Below are 20,105 nucleotides of genomic sequence, written 5' to 3' on the forward strand. Positions count from 1 at the left end.
TACACTAACAATGAAAATACAGAAAGGGAAATTAGAGAATCGATCCCATTTACTATAGCACCAAGAACCATAAGATACCTGGGAATAAACCTAACCAAAGAGGTAAAGGATCTGTACTCCAGGAACTACAGTACAGTCATGAAAGAAATTGAAGAAGACACAAAAAGATGGAAGACCATTCCATGCTCTTGGATCAGAAGAATAAACATTGTTAAAATGTCTATACTGCCTAGAGCAATCTATACTTTTAATGCCATTCTGATCAAAATTCCACTGGAACTTTTCATAGACCTGGAGCAAATAATCCTAAAATTCGTATGGAATCAGAAGAGACCCGGAATTGCTAAGGAAATGTTGAAAAAGAAAAACAAACTGGGGGCATCACGTTACCTGATTTCAAGCTTTACTACAAAACTGTGATCACCAAGACAGCATGGTACTGGCATAAAAACAGATACATAGACCAGTGGATCAGAGTAGAGATCCCAGATATGGACCCTCAACTCTATGGGCAAATAATCTTCGACAATGCAGGAAAAAATATACAGTGGAAAAAAGACAGTGTCTTCAATAAATGGTGCTGGGAAAATTGGACAGCTACATGTAGAAGAATGGAACTCAACCATTGTCTTACACTGCACACAAAGATAAACTCAAAATGGATAAAAGACCTAAACATGAGACAGAAATCCATCAGAATCCTAGAGAAGAACATAGGCAGTAACCTTTTTGATATTAGCCACAGCAACTTCTTTCAAGATATGTCTCCAAAGGCAAAGGAAAAAAAGCAAAAATGGACTTTTGGGACTTCATCAAGATCAAAAGCTTCTGCACAGCAAAGGAAATAGTCAACAAAACAAAGAGGCAACCCACGGAATGGGAGAAGATATTTGCAAATGACAGTAGACAAAAGGCTGATATCCAGGATCTATAAAGAACTTCTAAAAATCAACACACACAAAGCAGATAATCATGTCAAAAAATGGGCAGAAGACATGAACAGACACTTCAATGAACACCCAAATGGCTATCAGACACGTGAAAAAATGTTCATCATCACTAGCCATCAGGGAGATTCAAATGAAAACCACATTGAGATACCACCTTACATCAGTTAGAATGGCCAAAATTAGCAAGACAGGAAACAACATGTGTTGCAGAGGATGTGGAGAAAAGGGAACCCTCTTACACTGTTAGTGGGAATGCAAGTTGGTGCAGCCACTTTGGAAAACAGTGTGGAGATGGCTTAAGAAATTAAGAATAGAGCTTCCCTATGACCCTGCCATTGCACTACTGGGTATTTACCCCAAAGATACAGATGTAGTGAAAAGAAGAGCCATCTGTACCCCAATGTTTATAGCAGCAATGGCCATGGTCGCCAAACTGTGGAAAGAACCAAGATGCCCTTCAACAGACAAATGGATAAGGAAGATGTAGTCCATATACACTATGGAGTATTATGCCTCCATCAGAAAGGATGAATACCCAACTTTTGTATCAACATGGACGGGACTGGAAGAGATTATGCTGAGTGAAATAAATCAAGCAGAGAGAGTCAATTATCATATGGTTTCACTTATTTGTGGAGCATAACAAATAGCATGGAAGACATGGGGAGATGGAGAGGAGAAGGGAGTTGAGAAAAATTGGAAGAGGAGATGAACCATGAGAGACTATGGACTCTGAAAAACAATCTGAGGGTTTTGAAGGGGCGGGGAGTGGTAAGTTGGGGAAGCCAGGTGCTGGGTATTATGGAGGACACGTATTGCATGTTTACACACCATAAAAAATGAATTTTGTTAAGCTGAGTGGAGAGAGAGAGAGAGAGAGAGAGAGAAACCATCTCTTTCAGGAAGTGTGTGACTTAAGTTTTTGCTGAGCATCCATGTGGTCATCTGCAAACCTATATGTAACACAAATATGTTATATATGAAAGCAATAATATTGTGTATCAGTAGGGACATGAACAAAGAGATGAATGAAACAGGAATCCTGATTTGGATCCAAATAAAAATAAGACTTTAGAATATAATACTCAGGATTCAGGTCAATGGCAAAAAGAAAAGTATGCAGATTTTTTTAAGAAAACCTGAAATTCATAAAACTGACTATTCCTCCATACTTCTTCAATGCCTATACCAAAAAATTTCAGATGAGTCTACAGTTTTAATGTAAGATATACAACCTCAAAAATGCTTTAAAAATTAACTGCTGAATTCTGGAACACTGAAAAGAAATTTTAAAAAAAGAAAACAAAAAAATATTAACTCCTGAAAAACAGTTTAAGAATATTTTGTTATAAGTGAAGTGGAAAAATCTTTCAAAACAACAATCCAAAACAAAATTAAATATTAAATTTAAGAACATTTTTTTGCATGCCAAAAGGATTCTACAAACTATACAAAAGTTAAAAACACATCACAAGCCAGAAAGACAATTGTTGCATACACAACAATAAAGGGATCCTTTCCTCAGAATCTAGTCAATCATAAAAATCACTATGGAAAAGATCAATGATTGAATGTAATATGTAAAAGCATTTATAGGTGATTCACAGAAAAAGGAAAATAAATCATATTAAAGATAAACTCGATGATATGAAAAAGGTTACATTTTAATCAGATTATTTTCTGCCATGAATATTTATCAGGTATGGCTTGTTGAGAATGTGGACACAAATACTCTCACAGATTGTGAGAAGCAGTTTAGCTACTACTACAATCTCAAGCATGACAGTTTGTTAATAACTATGAATACTGACATTTAACTATCTGATCATTGTTTCAAATACATACATCAACAATTCCACTCCTAGGAACTCATACTCGCACATGTTCACAAACATATACTTACTGCAAAAAAATTTTTGTAGGAAAAGGTTAGTAAAAACATGAAAAGAAATGAATACATTTATTTTAGTAAATGTTTATAAATGAGTAATATGGAGTACAAGAAAAACTAAGAGATCTTATGGACTAGTAGGGAATATCTTCAAAATGTTGCAAGAGATTTCACTTATATGTGGAATTTAAAAAAAAAAAAAAAACAGTGAAACAAACAAAACCCAGAAATGTACTCATACATATGGAGAACAAACTGGTCATTGCCAGAACAGAGGGGGATGAAGGGATAGGGAAAAATAGGTGAGGGGGATGAAAGGCACAAAGTTTCAGTGATAAAATAAATATGTAACAAGAATGAAAAGGACAGCATAGGAAACACAAACACAAACAACGTAGCAACTTTGTATGGTAACACATCAAAACTACCCTTATCACAATGAGCATCTCTTAATGTACATGATTGTTGACTCACTATGCTATATTCTTGAAACTACTGTAATGTTGTATGATAACTATACTTCAGTTAAAAAATTAGAAATAAGCAAAACTATGCCAACTTACAGGTTTGTGTTTACAAAAGAAGTTGCATAATAAGAGCAAACATTTAAATACACAGAGAAAAAATTACATACATATATTTAAATCGAAACGCATTTGCAAAGTTTTTACCTCATGAGTCTTTAACAGATCAAGACTAACTCTGGGGAAGAGGAGTAGAGACCACACTGAGAGAGAAGTAGGTAATTTATTCAACATTGTTTCCAATTGTGTGAGATCTATTCTTGTACTCCTTATTATCCATTACACTTCAATTTTTCTTATAAAAACACTTATTGTATATCTAAGGCAGCAGAAATTTAATATACAAGACAGTCCATACTTCATTAAATATTATAAAGAGTATAATAAAAAGATTACCTTAAATAACAAGAATCTAATGAAAAATAATACACATCTCAGAAAACAAATTTCAAAACATAACTTAATTAAAAATTATTGTAATCATATAAAAATTTCCTCACTAATTCGTTACCCATTGTTAACTCCTTGAGAAAAAGGTATTACACCTTTCTAAATAAAGTGATCAACAAGACACTATAGCCCTTCCATTCTAGCAAGAAGGGAAATGTTATTATAGCACAATCATCCTGTTCATCCTTTAATTATTTTAATTCACTTGAAACCAAAAGAGTCTTAATCATTTTAAGAAGACTTCTGCATATTCTGAAAATGGGATCCAATGTAAAATAATTCTCTTCTTGGTGGATAATACACTTATCTACTAAAAGACATGATATTTCTTCTCCAGAGCTTCTTCATAGCATTTGTCATCTCAGAATTTCTCAGCGTGTAGACCAGTGGGTTCAGCATTGGGGTTATGACTGTGTAAAACACACTCAATGATTTGTCAATGGGGAAGGTCTTAACAGGTCTTGCATACATGAAAATACATGGAACAAAGAAGAACACCACCACAGTGATGTGGGAACCACAGGTCTGGAGGGCTTTCTGTCTCCTTTCTGGACTAAGGTTCTTTAGAGAGTGCAAAATGATACCATAAGAGATTAGCAAGAACGCAAACACAATACTGCAGATCATCCCTCCATTGGCCACCACCAGCAAGCCAATGACATACGTGTCAGTACAGACCAATTTCAATAAGGGGTACATGTCACAGGAAAAATGGTCAATGATATTGGGACCACAAAATGGAAGCGCATAAACAGTGCTAACCTGAATTACTGAATGCAGAAAACCTCCCACCCAGGACACTACCAGCAGCACAACACACACCCATTGCCTCATGATCACCAAATAATGCAAGGGCTTGCAGATGGCCACATAGCGGTCATAGGCCATCACCAGCAGAAGAAAGATTTCTGTTGCACCAAAAAGGTGCCCTGTAAATAGCTGAGTCATACAAGCATGGAAGGATATTGTATTTTCTCCAGACAACAAGTCTGAAATCAATCTGGGGCTAACGGAAGATGAATAAATGACATCCATAAATGATAAGTTAGCAAGAAATAAATACATAGGTGAGCTCAAGGTCTTACTGACACTTATAGTCACCACAATGAGCAGGTTTCCTACCACAGAAAAAATATAGAGGAGCAAGAACATAACAAAAAGGACCTTCTGTTCCTTTGGATCCTGGGTGAAGCCCAAGAGGACAAAGTAAGTTACATTGTTTCTTGGTTCCATCTAGTCTGCATAGGAGCTGACTTCTCCTATTAGAAGGAAGTGATCTACAAAACAAGGGGGAAATCTTTTAAATGCATTACAAGATCAATCTTCTATTGACTCATTCAATTAAAAGAATGTGGAAGGCATATCTGTTTGTGTCAAATGTGTAATGGACGTTATAATTTCCAGTTGAACAAGCCATGGTTTCTTCCCGTGGTGATAGCATACATAATAATCACCAATGAAATAAGTGCCATTACAAAAATAGTCACACAATGCAAAGATCAGGGGTAGGAATACATTACCAAACATGAGTCAAGGAAGGCTTCCCAGAGAAGCAATGCTTTATCTGAGTTTCAAAGGAAAAGAGGAAAAACAAGAAGAGAGAGCAAGGGAATACCAAGTAAAGGTGCACAGTTACAAAAGTGAAATACTTGAGACCCATTTAGGGTAATTGACATATTTAAAGTGAATGGATCAACTAGGAATGGAAGATCACTGCCTTCGACTGTCTCATCCCTCTCTGAGATTTCCTTCTTATGGTCTTTGGTTGGATATGTCTCCTCTTCCTGACCAATAAATGGGAAAGCATGCCAGTGTTGTGTCTCTCCCTTAATTTTTGAACTTCATATATACGACATCTCTACCTATTGATATCTCCAACTGGATATCATTCCAGGACTCATGAAATTAAATTTAAATTTTCCATGATAAACATAGGAGTTTTCACCTCACTAAATGGTACCACTTTCCACATCATTGCGTAGACAAGAAATATCACAGTGTCCTTCATGTATTTCTTGATCTCCTATCACATACTGATACCTTTAACAAATCCTTTTAACCCCCTCTAAAATATATCACGAATATAATCATTTCCCTTGCCCCCTCTCTTCTCTCTCCCTGCACTCTGGGTCCTGCCACATCCCTCACCTTGCATTCTGTCTTCCAACAGTTTGTTGTCCTGATGCAGCCAAATGGTCTTTTTTAAATCTGATTCTGATGTATCACTCCACTGCTCACAATACTACAGTGGATTCCGATCAGTTCCTCACAACTTAATGAATCACATCTTATATTACAGTAAAGGAATTGTAATCCCTATTAACTTCTCCAATGTCACACAGTTTTGAGTGATAAAACTAGGATTAGAATCCAACTTTGCTTTATCTCAAAGTAATCTACATTTACATAATAAAGAAAAGTCATACAATTGCAAAGCCTGGTCTCTGCCATTTTTTGTTTGTCTTACCTTGTGTAGGCATATCCACAATCTGAAGGAACACATTTTACTCATTCGCAGGGACCTGGGATCTTTCTGTCATCCAGTTTGACAAGAGAGGGCAAAAAAACTGCAGTATTACTTGAGGATATATTAATTTCAATCGACTCTCCATTTACTCCATGGAGACTTCCAGTTATTCAGAAGTTTGCTTTTATTTACATTGTAGATTACTTCCTAGGAATTCCAGGGTCTGCAAAGAAAAACAAAAAATTGGCACATTAGGATAATTTATCGAAAACACAAGTAAACCCCATACTTACACAAGAAGGGAACAGCTAGTCATTTCCCAGGGAGATTTCTCTCAAGTAATTTCTTTCCTACTAATTTATAAATAGGAAAGTATCATTCAACACTTTAGTCATCTTTATTCTGTCCTGTTGGCTTGCTCAGATTAGCTGATTTGAGATTTTTAAAAGACATTCTTGTGCTTTTCATTAGGTAATGCTTTAAGCCTAACAGAAACCTCCTAAAAAATGAGTATCAGTTGTTAGGAGCATAGTATCTTCTTCCCAACACAATCAAAGACCACTGGACATTTTATCCCTTCTAACCACATTCCTCATTAAGTCCTAGAATTGGAAAGTGTCCAAGACTGATTCTTGCTTAATTAAATTCACTGGAAATTTCCATAAAAAGCTTTTAAAAATATCTCCAGAAAGATACTGTTAGGCCAGGTGCCTGGGTGGCTCAGTTGGTTAAGTGTCTGCCTTGGGCTTAGATCATGATCTCAGGGTCCTGGGTAGCTGGCATCGTGCTCCCTGCTCAGGGAGAAGCCTGCTTCTCCCTCTCTCACTCTCCCTGCTTGTGTTCCCTCTCTCACTATGTCTCTCTCTGCCAAATAAATAAATAAAATCTTAAAAAAAAAAAAGATACTATTAGGCCAAATCACATGATTAGGGTCAGAAAGAGGTAACATAAACAAACAAAAAACATACCTTTAAAACCATTGTAAAATTACTACCAAGTCAAGAACAAAATTTCATCCCAGCCATTTTGTGTTAGGGAAGATTAATTCATCATGTATTTCCCCTCTTGTCATAGCAAGTTTTTCTTTCCTTTTATTTAATAGTCAATTTTAGTGTGGTTAGGCATTTTATTTACTCACAGATTTAGGCATAAAAACTATTTGTTAAATTAATAATTTATTTAATTTGGAGTTCCTATTTACTGCCAGGAAACATGCTGTAAGGACATAGCAATTAAGGAAATAGAGGAAAAAATTATACAAATGGTCCTTCCTACATGGACCTTATATTCTCATAAGAGAGTCAGATAGTAAATAATGAGACAATTTACTAAACTAAATATAGTCTTCATCAAAGCTAACAATAAGCAAACAGGGTACTCATGGAGATTTCTACTATGGAGAAGTCGATCAGGGAAGGCCTTCCTTCAAAGGGAATGTTAAAGCTGCAATGCAAAGGGTAGATAGTGGCTATGATCAGAAATACTGTTATAGGTAGTAAAATTAACTAAACATCCTAAGTATATGTTTTCACTTCACTAATGGCATGACCTATATGTACAAAAGGCTAAGTTTTCACAGGAATTTTTAGCCCATTGTTATGTGAAAAGGAGATGGGAGCATGGGCTCACTCATCTTGTGCCCAATTATAAGTGGGAAAGCTTTCAACCTTTCCCTGTTGAGTATGATGTTAGCTACGGATATGTCATATATGGCCTTTATATGTTGAGGTAAATTCATTCTATACCCAGCTTGTTAAGATGGGGTTTTTTTATTTCACTCTGTAAACGATTTTTATTTTACATTTTAGTATGTTTACAGAGCATCTAATTTCTTGTTCTACTGGCAAAAGTATATAGAGTTTAAATTATTTTTGAAACTTCTTTCAAAGTTTAAATTTATTTTTAAGATAAATAAAATATTTTATTTTGCCTTAATTTACCTCTCTCCTGTGGACTCCATTTCTTTATGTAAATCAGTTTCTTTTTATTTCTTTTTTATTTCCCTTTTAAGTTTTTTAATTTAAATTCTAGTTAGTTAACATATAGTGTAGTATTAGTTTCAGGAGTAGAATTTAATGATTCATCACTAACATATAATACCCAGTGCTCATCACAAGAAATGCCCACCTTAATACTAATCACCCATCTAACCCATCCTCCTCCCTCCCCCCCTCCCCATCCCTCAGTTTGTCTCTATAGTTGAGTCTCTTATGGTTTGCCTCCCTTTCTTACTTTTCCCCTTCCCTTATGTTCACCTGCTTTGTTTCTTAAAATCCACATATGAGTGGAATCATATGGTATTTATCTTTCTCTGACTGACTTATTTCCTTTAGAATAATGCACTCTAGATCCAACCACCTCACTGCAAATGGCAGGATTTCATTCCTTTTGGTGGCTGAGTATATTTCATTGTGTGTGTGTGTGTGTGTGTGTGTGTCTGTGTCTGTGTACCCACACCATATCTATTTTATCCACCCATTAATCAATGAATATTTGTGCTCCTTCCATAATTTGGCTATTGTTGATAATGCTGCTATAAACATCAAGATGGATGTGCCCCTTCAAGTCAGTGTTTTTTGTGTCCTTTGGGTAAATACCTAGTAGAGCAATTGCTGTATCATAAGATAGTTCCATTTTAAGTTAATGAGGAAACTTCATACAGTTTTCCAGAGTGACTGCACCACTTTGCGTTCCACCAACACTTTAAGAGGGTTCTTTTCTCCCATCCTCACCAACACCTGTTGTTTCTTGTGTTGTTCATGTTAGCCATTCTGACAGGTGTAAAGTGGTTTCTCATCATGGTTTTGATTTGTATTTCCCTAACGATGAGGGATATTGAGCATCTTTTCATGTCTGTTAGCCATCTGGATGTCTTCTCACCATTTCTTGACTGGATTATTTTGTGTGTGCTCAATTTGATAACTTCTTTATAGATTTTCAACACTAACCCTTTATCAAATATGTCACATACAAATATCATTTCCCCTTCCAGAGGTTGCCTTTTAAATTGTTTCCTTTGCTTGCAGATGTTTTTTGGTGAAATCCTAATAGTTCATTTTTGCTTTTGTTTCCTTTGCCTCTTGACATGTGTCTAGTAAGAAGTTGCTGCATCAGAGGCGAAGGATGATGAGCAATGGTCATTGCTACCCATGTTTCCCTCTAAGATTTTGATGGATTCCTGCCTCACTTTAGGTCTTTCATCAATTGTTTTATTTTTGTGTATGGTATAAGAAAGTTTCATTCTTCTGCACATGGCTGTCTAGTTTTCCCAACAGCATTAGTTGAAGAGACTGTCTTTTTTCCCTTGGATATACTTCCCTGCTTTGTCCAAGATTAGTTGACCATAGAGTTGAGGTCCATTTCCAGATACTCTATTCTGTTTCATTGATCTATTTGTCTGTTTTTATGCAGGTACCAAACTGTCTTGATGATTACAGCTTTTTAATACAGCTTGAGGTCTGGAATTTGATGCTTCCAGTTTTGGTTTTCTTTTTCTTTTCTTTTTTTAAGATTTTTTTTTTTATTTCTTTACTTGACAGAGAGAGAGAGCACAAACAGGGGGAGTGGCCGAGGGAGAGGGAGAAGCAGGCTCCCTTGGTTTTCTTTTTCAACATTACTTTGGCTATTTGGGGTATGAACCCACTGTTGACACCAACAAAGAGACCAAGAGAGGGCACCTGGGTGGCTCAGTGGGTTAAAGCCTCTGCCTTCAGCTCAGGTCATGATCCCAGGGTCCTGGGATCGAGCCCCACATTGGGCTCTCTGCTCAGCAGGCAGCCTGCTTCCCCCTCTCTCTCTCTGCCTGCCTCTCTGCCTACTTGTGATCTCTGTCTGTCAAATAAATAAATAAAATCTTAAAAAAAGAGAGAGAGAGAGAGAGGGACTAAAAGAATGAGCGTCCATGCAGATGAGTTTCAGCCAAAGGTTTATGTCATGCATGAGTGGTCTATGACAGTGGAGCCACACACAGGCAGCCACACTGTGAAGAGAACCTGAATGATTGCAAGGACAAAGCCTCTAGCACATGCCAACTGAAAGAGGAAGCCTTACCCCATCACTTGTGATAATTTCATAGTACAGAGGTTTGCACATGGCCACATTAATACTCAGCAAAGACTTCAGACACACTTCCTGAAAGAGATGGTTTTTCTTAAAGCAAAAGTGCAAAGCAGCATTTCAGGGGCCATGGATGGAGAACAGCAGATACCTAGAAGGCATAACTCACACAGGCAGAAACGGAAGCAGTACCCAAGGTCATGAAAGATAACTTGTTGATGAAAAGACCTACTCATGGATAGCAGTTCTCAGTACTAGAAAGCTGTAAACTCTTCCTAAATTAATCTTCTTAAGTTGAATCTTCTTAAAAATAAAATTGTTTTGTATCTAAACTATTTTAAACTTATTTTTTAATTATTTTATTTAAACTTATTTTAATTTGTCAATTTATTTTAATGTTAAAATTATTTATCTTATTTCAATGTAAAATCATTTTTTATTTTAAACTTCTCTTTGAAATGTAAATATACAAGAATAGGCATAAATCTGAATAAAAAAATGAGGTATAAGCAAAATATGTTATATATGAAAGCAATTTTATTGTGTACCAACTGGGACATGAATAGAGATCAACGAAACAGAATTAAATCTTAGATGGGATCCAAGTGTTTATGGAGCTTTAGATACAATAGGACTTCAAGTCAATGGCAAAAAAAAAATTATGAAACTATTTAAAAAAACCCTGAAATTTAGAAAACCAACTAAAAAATCCATACCTCTTTAATGCCTATATAAAAATAAATTCTAGATGGATCAAAAGTTTTAATGTAATTATACAGGCTCAACAATGCTTTAAAATTAAGAGCTAAAAAAGCAGTAGAAGAATATTTTGGTATGAAGGAAATGGGGAAAGACTTTTTAAGCAAGATATATAAGCCAAAAATAACTTAATATTAAATTATTAAGGACATTACTTACATGCTAAAAGCATTCTATAATTACAAGTATTAAAACACATCACAGGTTCAATTACAGGAAAAATATCAATTACTTATACAACAGTAGAAGAGATCATTTCCTCAGTAAAAGACAGCACTCACTAATATCAGGATGGAAAAGATCAACAATTACACAAAATAGATTAAAAAAACAGATGATTCACTAAACACATGAAAAGATACCCAAACTCAATAATACGAGAAAGATTGCAATTTTTCTGGTTGCCTTATACCATGAGTATGTATCTGGGGGTGGTTGTGGAGAATATGGACAGAAGTACTTTCACAGACTGAGCAGCAGAGTAGCTATTAGTACAATCTCAAGGACAACAGTTTGGCAATAAATATGAAATTCGACATTTAACTATCTGACCATTGACTCAAATACATTCCTAACAAGTCCCTGCTACGAACTCATACTTGCCCATATTCACAAACACCCAATTATAAAATTCTTCATTACAGAAAAAAGTAATAACATAACAGGAATGGAGATATTTATTTTAGTATATATTTGTAAGTGAGTAACATGGAGTATAAGAAAAATGAAGAGATCTATATAGACTAGTATGGCATATATTCAAGATGTTACAAAAGATTTCACTTTTATGTGGAATTTAATCAACTCACCAAAACAAACAAGAAACAAAAACAGACTCATAAATACAGAGAACAAATACCTGCTTCAAAGGGGAAGGGAGGGGAGGGATCAGGGAAGCAGGTGAAGGGGCTGAAAGGTACAATATCTGAGGAATAAAATAAATAACTCACAAGAATGAAAAGTACAGCCTAGGGGGTATAACCAATAATATTGTAGGGACTTTGGCTGGTAACAGATGGTAACAGATGGAAGCTACACTTTTCATGATCAGCATTCTGTAAAGTACTTTTTGGTTTATTGCGTCCCAGGCTTCTTTAAGAACAAAGTGGTGAGTGATGCAGGGATTAAAAAAAAGAGCATCCTTGAACTTTGACTTCCCTCCAAATAGACCTCTCAAACTCCCAGCCCCCACATCTTTTGTGTTCCCAAATCCTTTTTCAGTGAATGAAGAACTTGATCCCAAAGCCCTGAGACAAACCCCAGGTACTTGTTCCCTAGCTCTCCCCTTTCCCCTGCCCCCCACCAATTCCTGGGAAGGGCACCTCAGTTTGAATGCATGGGAGAGCCCAGAGTGGTGACAGACACTGAGGGAAAGACTCCACCCTCAGGGAAACGAATCAAGGAGTATAGGGTAGTGAAGTGGGGGCCCCATAGCCTGGGGTACTTAGCTGGGCCGTGGTGCTGGAAGAAAGGATATGGGTACCCCTGAAAAAAGAGACCCAGCAGCCTCAAAATCCTCTCCTGGCCAGTAGTCCATACTGAAGACCATTGCAGAAGTACACTCAGACCACATTCTTCTCATGCCCCAGCTGCTGGGCAATGGGGCTGATCTGCACGTGGGTGGGTTTCAGGCACTACCGGAACATGTTCTCCAGGTTACCTCAAACAGTTCTCCAGACTTGTTCACTTGCGCTTTCAGGGCCTGGACAAGGGTCCCTGCTTGTATATCTCCTGCAGGTTTTCGTTGTTGTCAGCTTCCACCACCCACTTCTACAGCAGGGGCCGCAGCGTACATGTGTTGTAGAAACTGAGCTGCTGAGGCTCAAAGGGTCAGATAAGGTTATTTGGCAAAACACCTTCCCAAAAGAATCTTCAGGGTGAGCCCCCATGGGCCTGGGTATATCCTAGATTGATCCTCTTCTGCCTCAGGGGCTTGGCAAATTGTTCCAGGTCTTTCTGAAGAACTTTGATGTCCTGGGACTCTGTGGTGTTTAGCTCCAGCTTTTCCTCTGCTCAGGGAAAGCATCCTTGGAGCTGGCTCTCCACCTCAGCTCCTAGTTTGCCCTCCCCCTGAGAGGTCTCCAGGCTACCTTGAAGCACCCACTCCACCTTAACCTCATGGCCACAGTATGCTGTCCCTCTGCAGAACTCATATGGCAGGGAGGCATAGGGGAACCCCCCAAAATTCCGCAACTGGCCCAAACCCTGACTCAATTCCTGACCCACCAGGAGGGTAACAGATGGTCAGCCAGGTGAGAGGGTTAACCCAGTAGGGCTCTAGCCCTCTTGGCCCATCCCGTCCACTCCCATCCCCTTGTGGATACAAGAATGCCAAGTCAGAGGCCAGGCATCCTGCCATGGGGAACAGAAGGAGCCCAAGCCAAGGGGTCTGGAAAAATGAGGGCTCTCCAAGGGACTGCTCAACACCTCTCTCCCTCCTTAATCCCACACACTATCATAATGTACATAACTGTTGAATCACGATGGTATAAACCTGAAACTAGTATAATATTGTATGTCAGCTATATTTCAATTAAACATAAATCAATAGGGGTGCCTGGGTGGCTCAGTGGGTTAAGCCTATGCCTTCCACTCAGGTCATGATCCCAGGGTCCTGGGATCTAGCCCTGTATCAGGCTCTCTCAGCAGGGAGCTCACTTCCCCCTCTCTCTCTCTGCCTGCCTCTCTGCCTACTTGTGATCTCTGTCTGTCAAATAAACAAATAAAATCTTTTAAAAAATCAATAAAGCTATTATAAAATTAAAAGTTTATTGATAAAAAGTTCTATAGGAAAGCATTTACATACACATTGAAAGACTCACACATAGGAGCACCTGGGTGGCTCAGCAGGTTAAACCCTCTGCCTTCAGCTCGGGTCATGATCCCAGGGTCCTGGGATCAAGCCCCACATCGGGCTCTCTGCTCAGCGGGGAGCCTGCTTCCCCCTCTCTCTCTGCCTGCCTCTCTGTCTACTTGTGATCTCTCTCTCTGTCAAATAAATAAATTTTTAAAAAAAGTAGCACTGAGGCTTTTAAAAAAAAAAAAGGAAAGAAAAAAAGAAAGACTCACACATAGATATTTAAATTTACACTTGCATTTGTAAAGATTATTACCTGATGAGTTTAAAGATACAGATCAAGCAACTGCCTCTGGGGAGGAGAATTGGAAACAATGCTGAGAGTAAAACAGAACTTAATCCTACACTGTATCTCTTTTTTAAAGGCTTTCAATATTATTATTTTTATCTATTTTTGGCTATTACACTTCAATTTTTCTTATGTAAACTAAAAGTATTAGTCTATATATGTTTATGTAAAGCAACCAAAAATTAATATGGAAAACTCTACATAGCATTATTTCAAATAATATAATAAAAGGATAAACTTAACTGATAGAATCTAACAAAAAATAATACTGCCTCAGAAAAAATGTTTTTAAAGTTTTTAAATAACTAAAAATTAGTGTAATCATATAAAAATATCCTCAGTGTTTCATTACCTAATATGGATTCCTTGCTATAGAGGCATCACACATTTCTAATTAGAGATTGACAAGGTGTTATGGACCTTACATTCTAGCCTCAAGGGAAATTTTTCAAACTTTAATAATAATTTACTTATAATTCTTACAAATAAAGGAAGTCAAAATCAAACTTAAGAGGATTTCTACTCCAAAGATATAGATCCTAAAGGCAAATAATTCTCTTCATGGTGAATGATACATTTATGTACTCAAAGATATGATATTTCTTCCCCAGAGCTTCTTCATAGCATGTGTCATCTCAGAATTTCTCAGGGTGTAGATCAATGGGTTCAGCATGGGGGTTATGACTGTATAAAACACACTCAATGACTTGTCAATGGGGAAGGTCTTAGCAGGTCTTACGTACATGAAAATACATGGAACAAAGAAGAAGACCACCACAGTGATGTGGGAACCACAGGTCTGGAGGGCTTTCCGCCTCCCTTCTGCACTAAGGTTCTTTAGAGAGTACAAGATGACACCGTAAGATATGAGCAAGAGCACAAACACAATACTGCAGATCAGCCCTCCATTGGCCACCACTAACAGGCCAATGACATACGTGTCAGTACAGACCAGTTTCAATAAGGGATACATGTCACACAAAAAATGATCAATGACATTGGGGCCACAAAATGGGAGCCTATAAATAGTGCTAACTTGAATTACTGAATGCAGAAAACCTCCAACCCAGGACACTACCAGCAGCACAACACACACCCACTGCCTCATGATCACCAAGTAATGCAAGGGCTTGCAGATGGCCACATAGCGGTCATAGGCCATCGCCAGCAGAAGAAAGACCTCTGAGCCACCAAAAAAGTGTTCTGTTAATAGCTGAGTCATACAAGCATGGAAGGATATTGTATTTTCTGCAAACAACAAGTCTGAAATCAACCTGGGAGAAATAGAAGATGAATAAATGACATCCATAAATGATAAGCTAGCAAGAAAAAAGTACATAGGTGAGTCCAGGGATTTACTGACAGTTACAGTCACCACAATGAGCAGGTTTCCCACCACAGTCAAAATGTAGAAGAGCAAGAACATAACTAAAAGGATCTTCTGTTCCTTTGGATCCTGGGTGAGCCCCAAGAGGACAAAGTAAGTTACATTGTTATTTGGTTCCATCTATCTGCATCAGGAACTGACTTCTCATATTAGAAGCAAGTGATCTACAAAAGAAAGGGGAAAATTTTAAATGCATTATAAGATTACTCTTTTTTGACTCATTCAATGAAAAGATTGTGGCAGGAGTACTTGTTTATGTCACATGTGTCACAGACATTGTGATTTCCAAGTTGAATAAGCCATGGTTTCCAACACTCAGTGATAGCATACGTAATACTCACCAATGTAATAAGCGATACTATAAAGATAGTTGCACAGTGTGAAGGTCATAAGCAAACAGCAGTCAGAGAAGGCTTCCCAGAGGAAGCAATGCTTTAACTGAGTTGCAAAGGAAAATTGAAAGGACCAGAAAAGAAGGAAAGGGAATTCCGTGCAAAGGTACACAGTTTATAAAATCATAAAACTAAATACTTGAGGCCTCTTTAAGGTTTGACATATTCGAAGTGAGTGGATCAAACTAGGAATGGAAGTTTGCGGCCCTTGATTGCATCTTCCCTGAGACTTCTTTCATAGGATTGGTTGGATATGGCCTCTTTTCCTGACCAATAAATGAGAAAGCACTCCAGTGTTGTGTATCTCCCTTAATTTTTAAACTATGTATGTATGTATGTATATATATATATACACATATATATATGTACATATATATATTATATACATATATATTACATATATACATATTATACATATATATATTATATATACATACATATATATATTATATATAGGTATATATATATATATATATATATATATTATATATATATAGTCTCCAACTCTGGACATTTCCACTTGGATATTAATTCAGTACTTTCGAAACTAAATTTTTAGTTTTCATCAATAAACATATTGTGTTTCCCATCTAATTAAATGGTACCACCTTCCATATCATTGCTCAGACAAGAACTATCGCCATGTCCTTCATGCCATTCTTGCTCTTGTATCGCTTATTGAAACCTTTAATAAATCTTATTAACCCCATCTAAAATATATCACTAACTTGATCATTTACCTCCCTGCACCACTTCTGGTCCACTGCACTAGCCTCCCACAACATCCCTCCCCTTTCATTCTGGCTTCCATCAGTGTGTGGCCCTGATGCAGTCCAAATGATCCTTTTTAAATCTGATTCTGATCTGATAATGCCACTGCTCACAACAACTATAGGGGATTTTACTCACGGGCTCACAACTTAAGGAACCACATTTCTATTACAGTAACAGGAACTATAATCCTCACTTCATAGTTGAAAACCCGAGGCTCAGAACACCTAATTAATTTTTCCAAAGTCATTCATTTTTAAGTGATAAAGCTAGAATTGCAATCCAAGTTTGCTTTATCTAAAGTAATCTTTTTTACATAATAAATATACTCACACAATTGCAACGCCTGGTTTCCACTATTTACTGTTATTCTTACCTTAGGTAGGAAAGTCCACAATATGAAGGAACACTTTTTACTCATTCACAGGAACCTGGTATTCTTCTATCAGCCAGTCTGACAAGAGAAGGTAAAAAGCTGCATTATTACTTGAGGACATATTTTATTTCATTCAACTGTCTGTCCGTTCTCTCCGTGGAGTCTTCTGGTTATTCAGAAGGTTGCTTTTATTTGTACTATAAAATACTTCCTAGGAAATCCAGGGTCCACACAGAAATCAAAAATTTAGCAAATTAGGAGAATTTATCAAAAAGACAAGGAATTCCTATTCTTACATAAGGAGATAGCAACCAGACATTCCCGAGGGAGTCTTTTCTCAAGTAACTTCTCTCCTACTAATGTCTAAATGGAAAAAATACCATTCAACTCTTTAGTTAACTTCATTCTGTCCTGTCGGTTTGCTCAGATTAGCTGACTTGATATTTTAAGAGACATTCTTATGCTTTTCTTTAGGTAATGCTGTAAGCCTAACAGAACCCCCCTAAAAAACATATATCAGTTGTTAGGAGCATAGCATCTTCTTCCCAACACAAGCAAAGATCGCTGAACATTTTATGCCTTCTAACCAAACTCCTCATTAAGTTCTAGAATTGGGAAGTGTCCAAGACTAATTCTTGCTTAATTAAATTCGCTGGGAATTTCCACAAAAACTTTAAAAATATCTTTAGGAGGAAGCTATTAAGTCAAATCACATAGTTAGGGTCATAAAAAAAAATATATCCTTAGAACCATTGTAAGACTACCATTAATCAAGAATAAAATTTCAGCTCTGCCATGTTGTGTTAGGGAAAATTAATTTATCATGTCTTTCCCCACTTGTCATAGCAAGTTTTTCTTTCCTTTCATTTAATAGTCAATTTATGTTACCTTGCAGTTTGGTTAGATGTTCTAGATATTTATTCACAGATTTAGACATAATAATTATTCAATTGTTATTTTTTTTATTTTAAAATTTTAAATTTTAAATTTGGAACACTTATTTACTGCCAAGAACCGTGCTATGAGTGAGGACACAGCAATAAATGAAATAGGCAAAAATTATGCAAAGGGTCCTTCCTCCATGGACCTTATATTCTCATAATAGAATCAGACAATAAATAAAGGAACAATTTAGCATACTATACATAATCTTTTCAGTGCTAATAATAAGGCAAACAAGGTACCCAAGGAGAATTCTACAATGAAGAAGATGATCAGTGAAGGCCTTTCTTCAAAGATAATGTTTAATCTGAGATAGCTGCCAACATCAGAAACACTGTCACAGGGGCACCTGGGTGGCTCCGTGGGTTGGGGCCTCTGCCTTCAGCTGGGGTCGTGGTCAGGGGGCCTGCTTCCCTCCAATATCTGCCTGCCTCTCTGCCTACTTGTGATCTCTGTCAAACAAATAAATAAAATATTTAAAAAGAAAAAAAAGAAAGAAACATTGTCACAGCTAGTAATTTTAAGTAAAAATTAAGTAAGTAAAATGAACTCACTTCACTGATGGCCTGATCTACATGTAGAAATTGCTAAAAATATCACAGGGATTTTTATTCCAATGCTTTTGGGAGAAGGAGGGGTGAGAGTGGGCACTCTCATCTCATTCCTGAGTGTGGTGGGAAAGCTTTCAACCTTTCCTTGTTGAGTGTGATGTTACACGTGGATCTGTTATATATGGCCTTTTATGTTGAGGTACATTCCTTCTCTACCCAATTTGTTGAGAGGTTACTTTTTTCATGAAAGTATATTGAATTTCTATGTTACCAATGAATAACCCAGAGAGGATTAGGAAAATAATTCCTTTTACAACAACATCAAAAATAATAAATATTTAAGAAAAAACATAAGTAGGGAGGCAAAAGTCTTCTACAATGCAAAACTACAAAATGTTGCTGAAAGATAATCTGAAAGATACAAATAAATGGAAAGACTTTCATGGACTGATATAGTTCATGCCATTAAGATGTCAATGCTACCTAATCTGATCTATAGATTCAATGTAATCCCTATAAACCCCCCCCAAAAAAGAAATGTTCTTTGAGAAATAGAAAAATCCATCCAAAAACTCACATGGAATGTCAAGGAACACAAACAGAGAAAATAATATTGGAAAGAAAAAGAGGGAAAAAAAAGAACAAAGTTGGAAAACTTCCTGGATCTAAAACTTACTACAAAGCTATGGTAATCAAAAGAGTGTGATATTGACATAAAAACAGACATAGTAATAGAACAAAATTCAGAGCCTAGAAATAAACCTTTGCATATGTATTCAATGATTTTCAACAAAGATGTCAAGAGTAGTCATGGGGTAGAGACAGGTGGTTGAAAAAATGGTGCTGTGAAACTGGATACCTGTATAGACAGGAATGAAATTGAACCCTTAATGCATATCATATGCAAAAATTAACTCAATATGGATCAAGACCTAAAATCTAGCTTAAACTATAAAACTCTTACAAGAACACATAGAAGAAAAACCATGACCTTGGATTTGGCAATGATTCCAAAAACACAGACAAAAAGAAATAGATAAATTGTACTTTATTAATATTAAGAACTTTTGTGCACCAAGCAACACCAACAATGTGAAACAACAACACATAAAAGTGGAGAAAATATTTGCAAATAATATATTTGATAAGGTATTAATATCCAGAGTACATAAGGAATTTCTGCATCTTAAAACACAATGAAGGGCACCTGGGAGGGGTGACTCAGTTGGTTGAGCATCTGCCTTAGGCTTGGCTCAGGTCTTGGTCCCAGGCTTTTGGGATTGAGCCCTGCATCAGGCTCCCTGGTCAGCGGTGAATCTGCTTCTTGCTCTGCCTCTTCCCTTAGTTTGTGTGAGCTCTCTCGCTCTCTCAAATAAATAAAAAAACTTTAAAGAAAAATAACTAAATAAATAAAAATAAAAATATGATGAAATAAACAACCAG

General features: G+C 36.8%; 2 protein-coding genes and 1 pseudogene across 3 annotated transcripts; all 3 read right to left on the reverse strand.

Annotated features, from left to right (window-relative positions):
• Positions 1-4,118: 4,118 nt before the first annotated feature.
• On the reverse strand, positions 4,119-5,048 carry LOC111149754 (olfactory receptor 4A47-like). The gene has a single exon (XM_022506999.1). It carries the CDS (start codon positions 5,046-5,048, stop codon positions 4,119-4,121), a length of 930 nt encoding a protein of 309 aa, XP_022362707.1.
• Positions 5,049-12,420: 7,372 nt separating this feature from the next.
• LOC111149746 lies at positions 12,421-13,456 on the reverse strand (annotated as a pseudogene).
• Positions 13,457-14,623: 1,167 nt separating this feature from the next.
• LOC111149629 (olfactory receptor 4A47-like) lies at positions 14,624-15,750 on the reverse strand. Of its 2 annotated transcripts, XM_022506807.1 has the most exons (2): positions 14,858-15,750; positions 14,624-14,633 (listed from the first exon to the last, which is right to left on the reverse strand). In XM_022506807.1, exons 1-2 carry the CDS (start codon positions 15,748-15,750, stop codon positions 14,624-14,626), a joined length of 903 nt encoding a protein of 300 aa, XP_022362515.1. The 2 variants fall into 2 exon arrangements, with proteins under 2 accessions (XP_022362515.1, XP_022362514.1); XM_022506806.1 differs by lacking the exon at positions 14,624-14,633 and having other exon boundaries at positions 14,821-15,750.
• Between the last annotated feature and the right edge of the window lie 4,355 nt (positions 15,751-20,105).

The sequence above is a fragment of the Enhydra lutris genome, unplaced genomic scaffold (assembly GCF_002288905.1).
Source record: "Enhydra lutris kenyoni isolate GAN:26980312 unplaced genomic scaffold, ASM228890v2 scaffoldscaffold22, whole genome shotgun sequence".
NCBI classification, from domain to species: Eukaryota; Metazoa; Chordata; class Mammalia; order Carnivora; family Mustelidae; genus Enhydra; species Enhydra lutris.

Excerpts from the sequence above, each read along its gene's own strand:
- LOC111149754 (XM_022506999.1), bottom strand. The coding sequence starts at position 5,048 with ATGGAACCAAGAAACAATGTAACTTACTTTGTCCTCTTGGGCTTCACC.
- LOC111149629 (XM_022506806.1), bottom strand. The coding sequence starts at position 15,750 with ATGGAACCAAATAACAATGTAACTTACTTTGTCCTCTTGGGGCTCACC.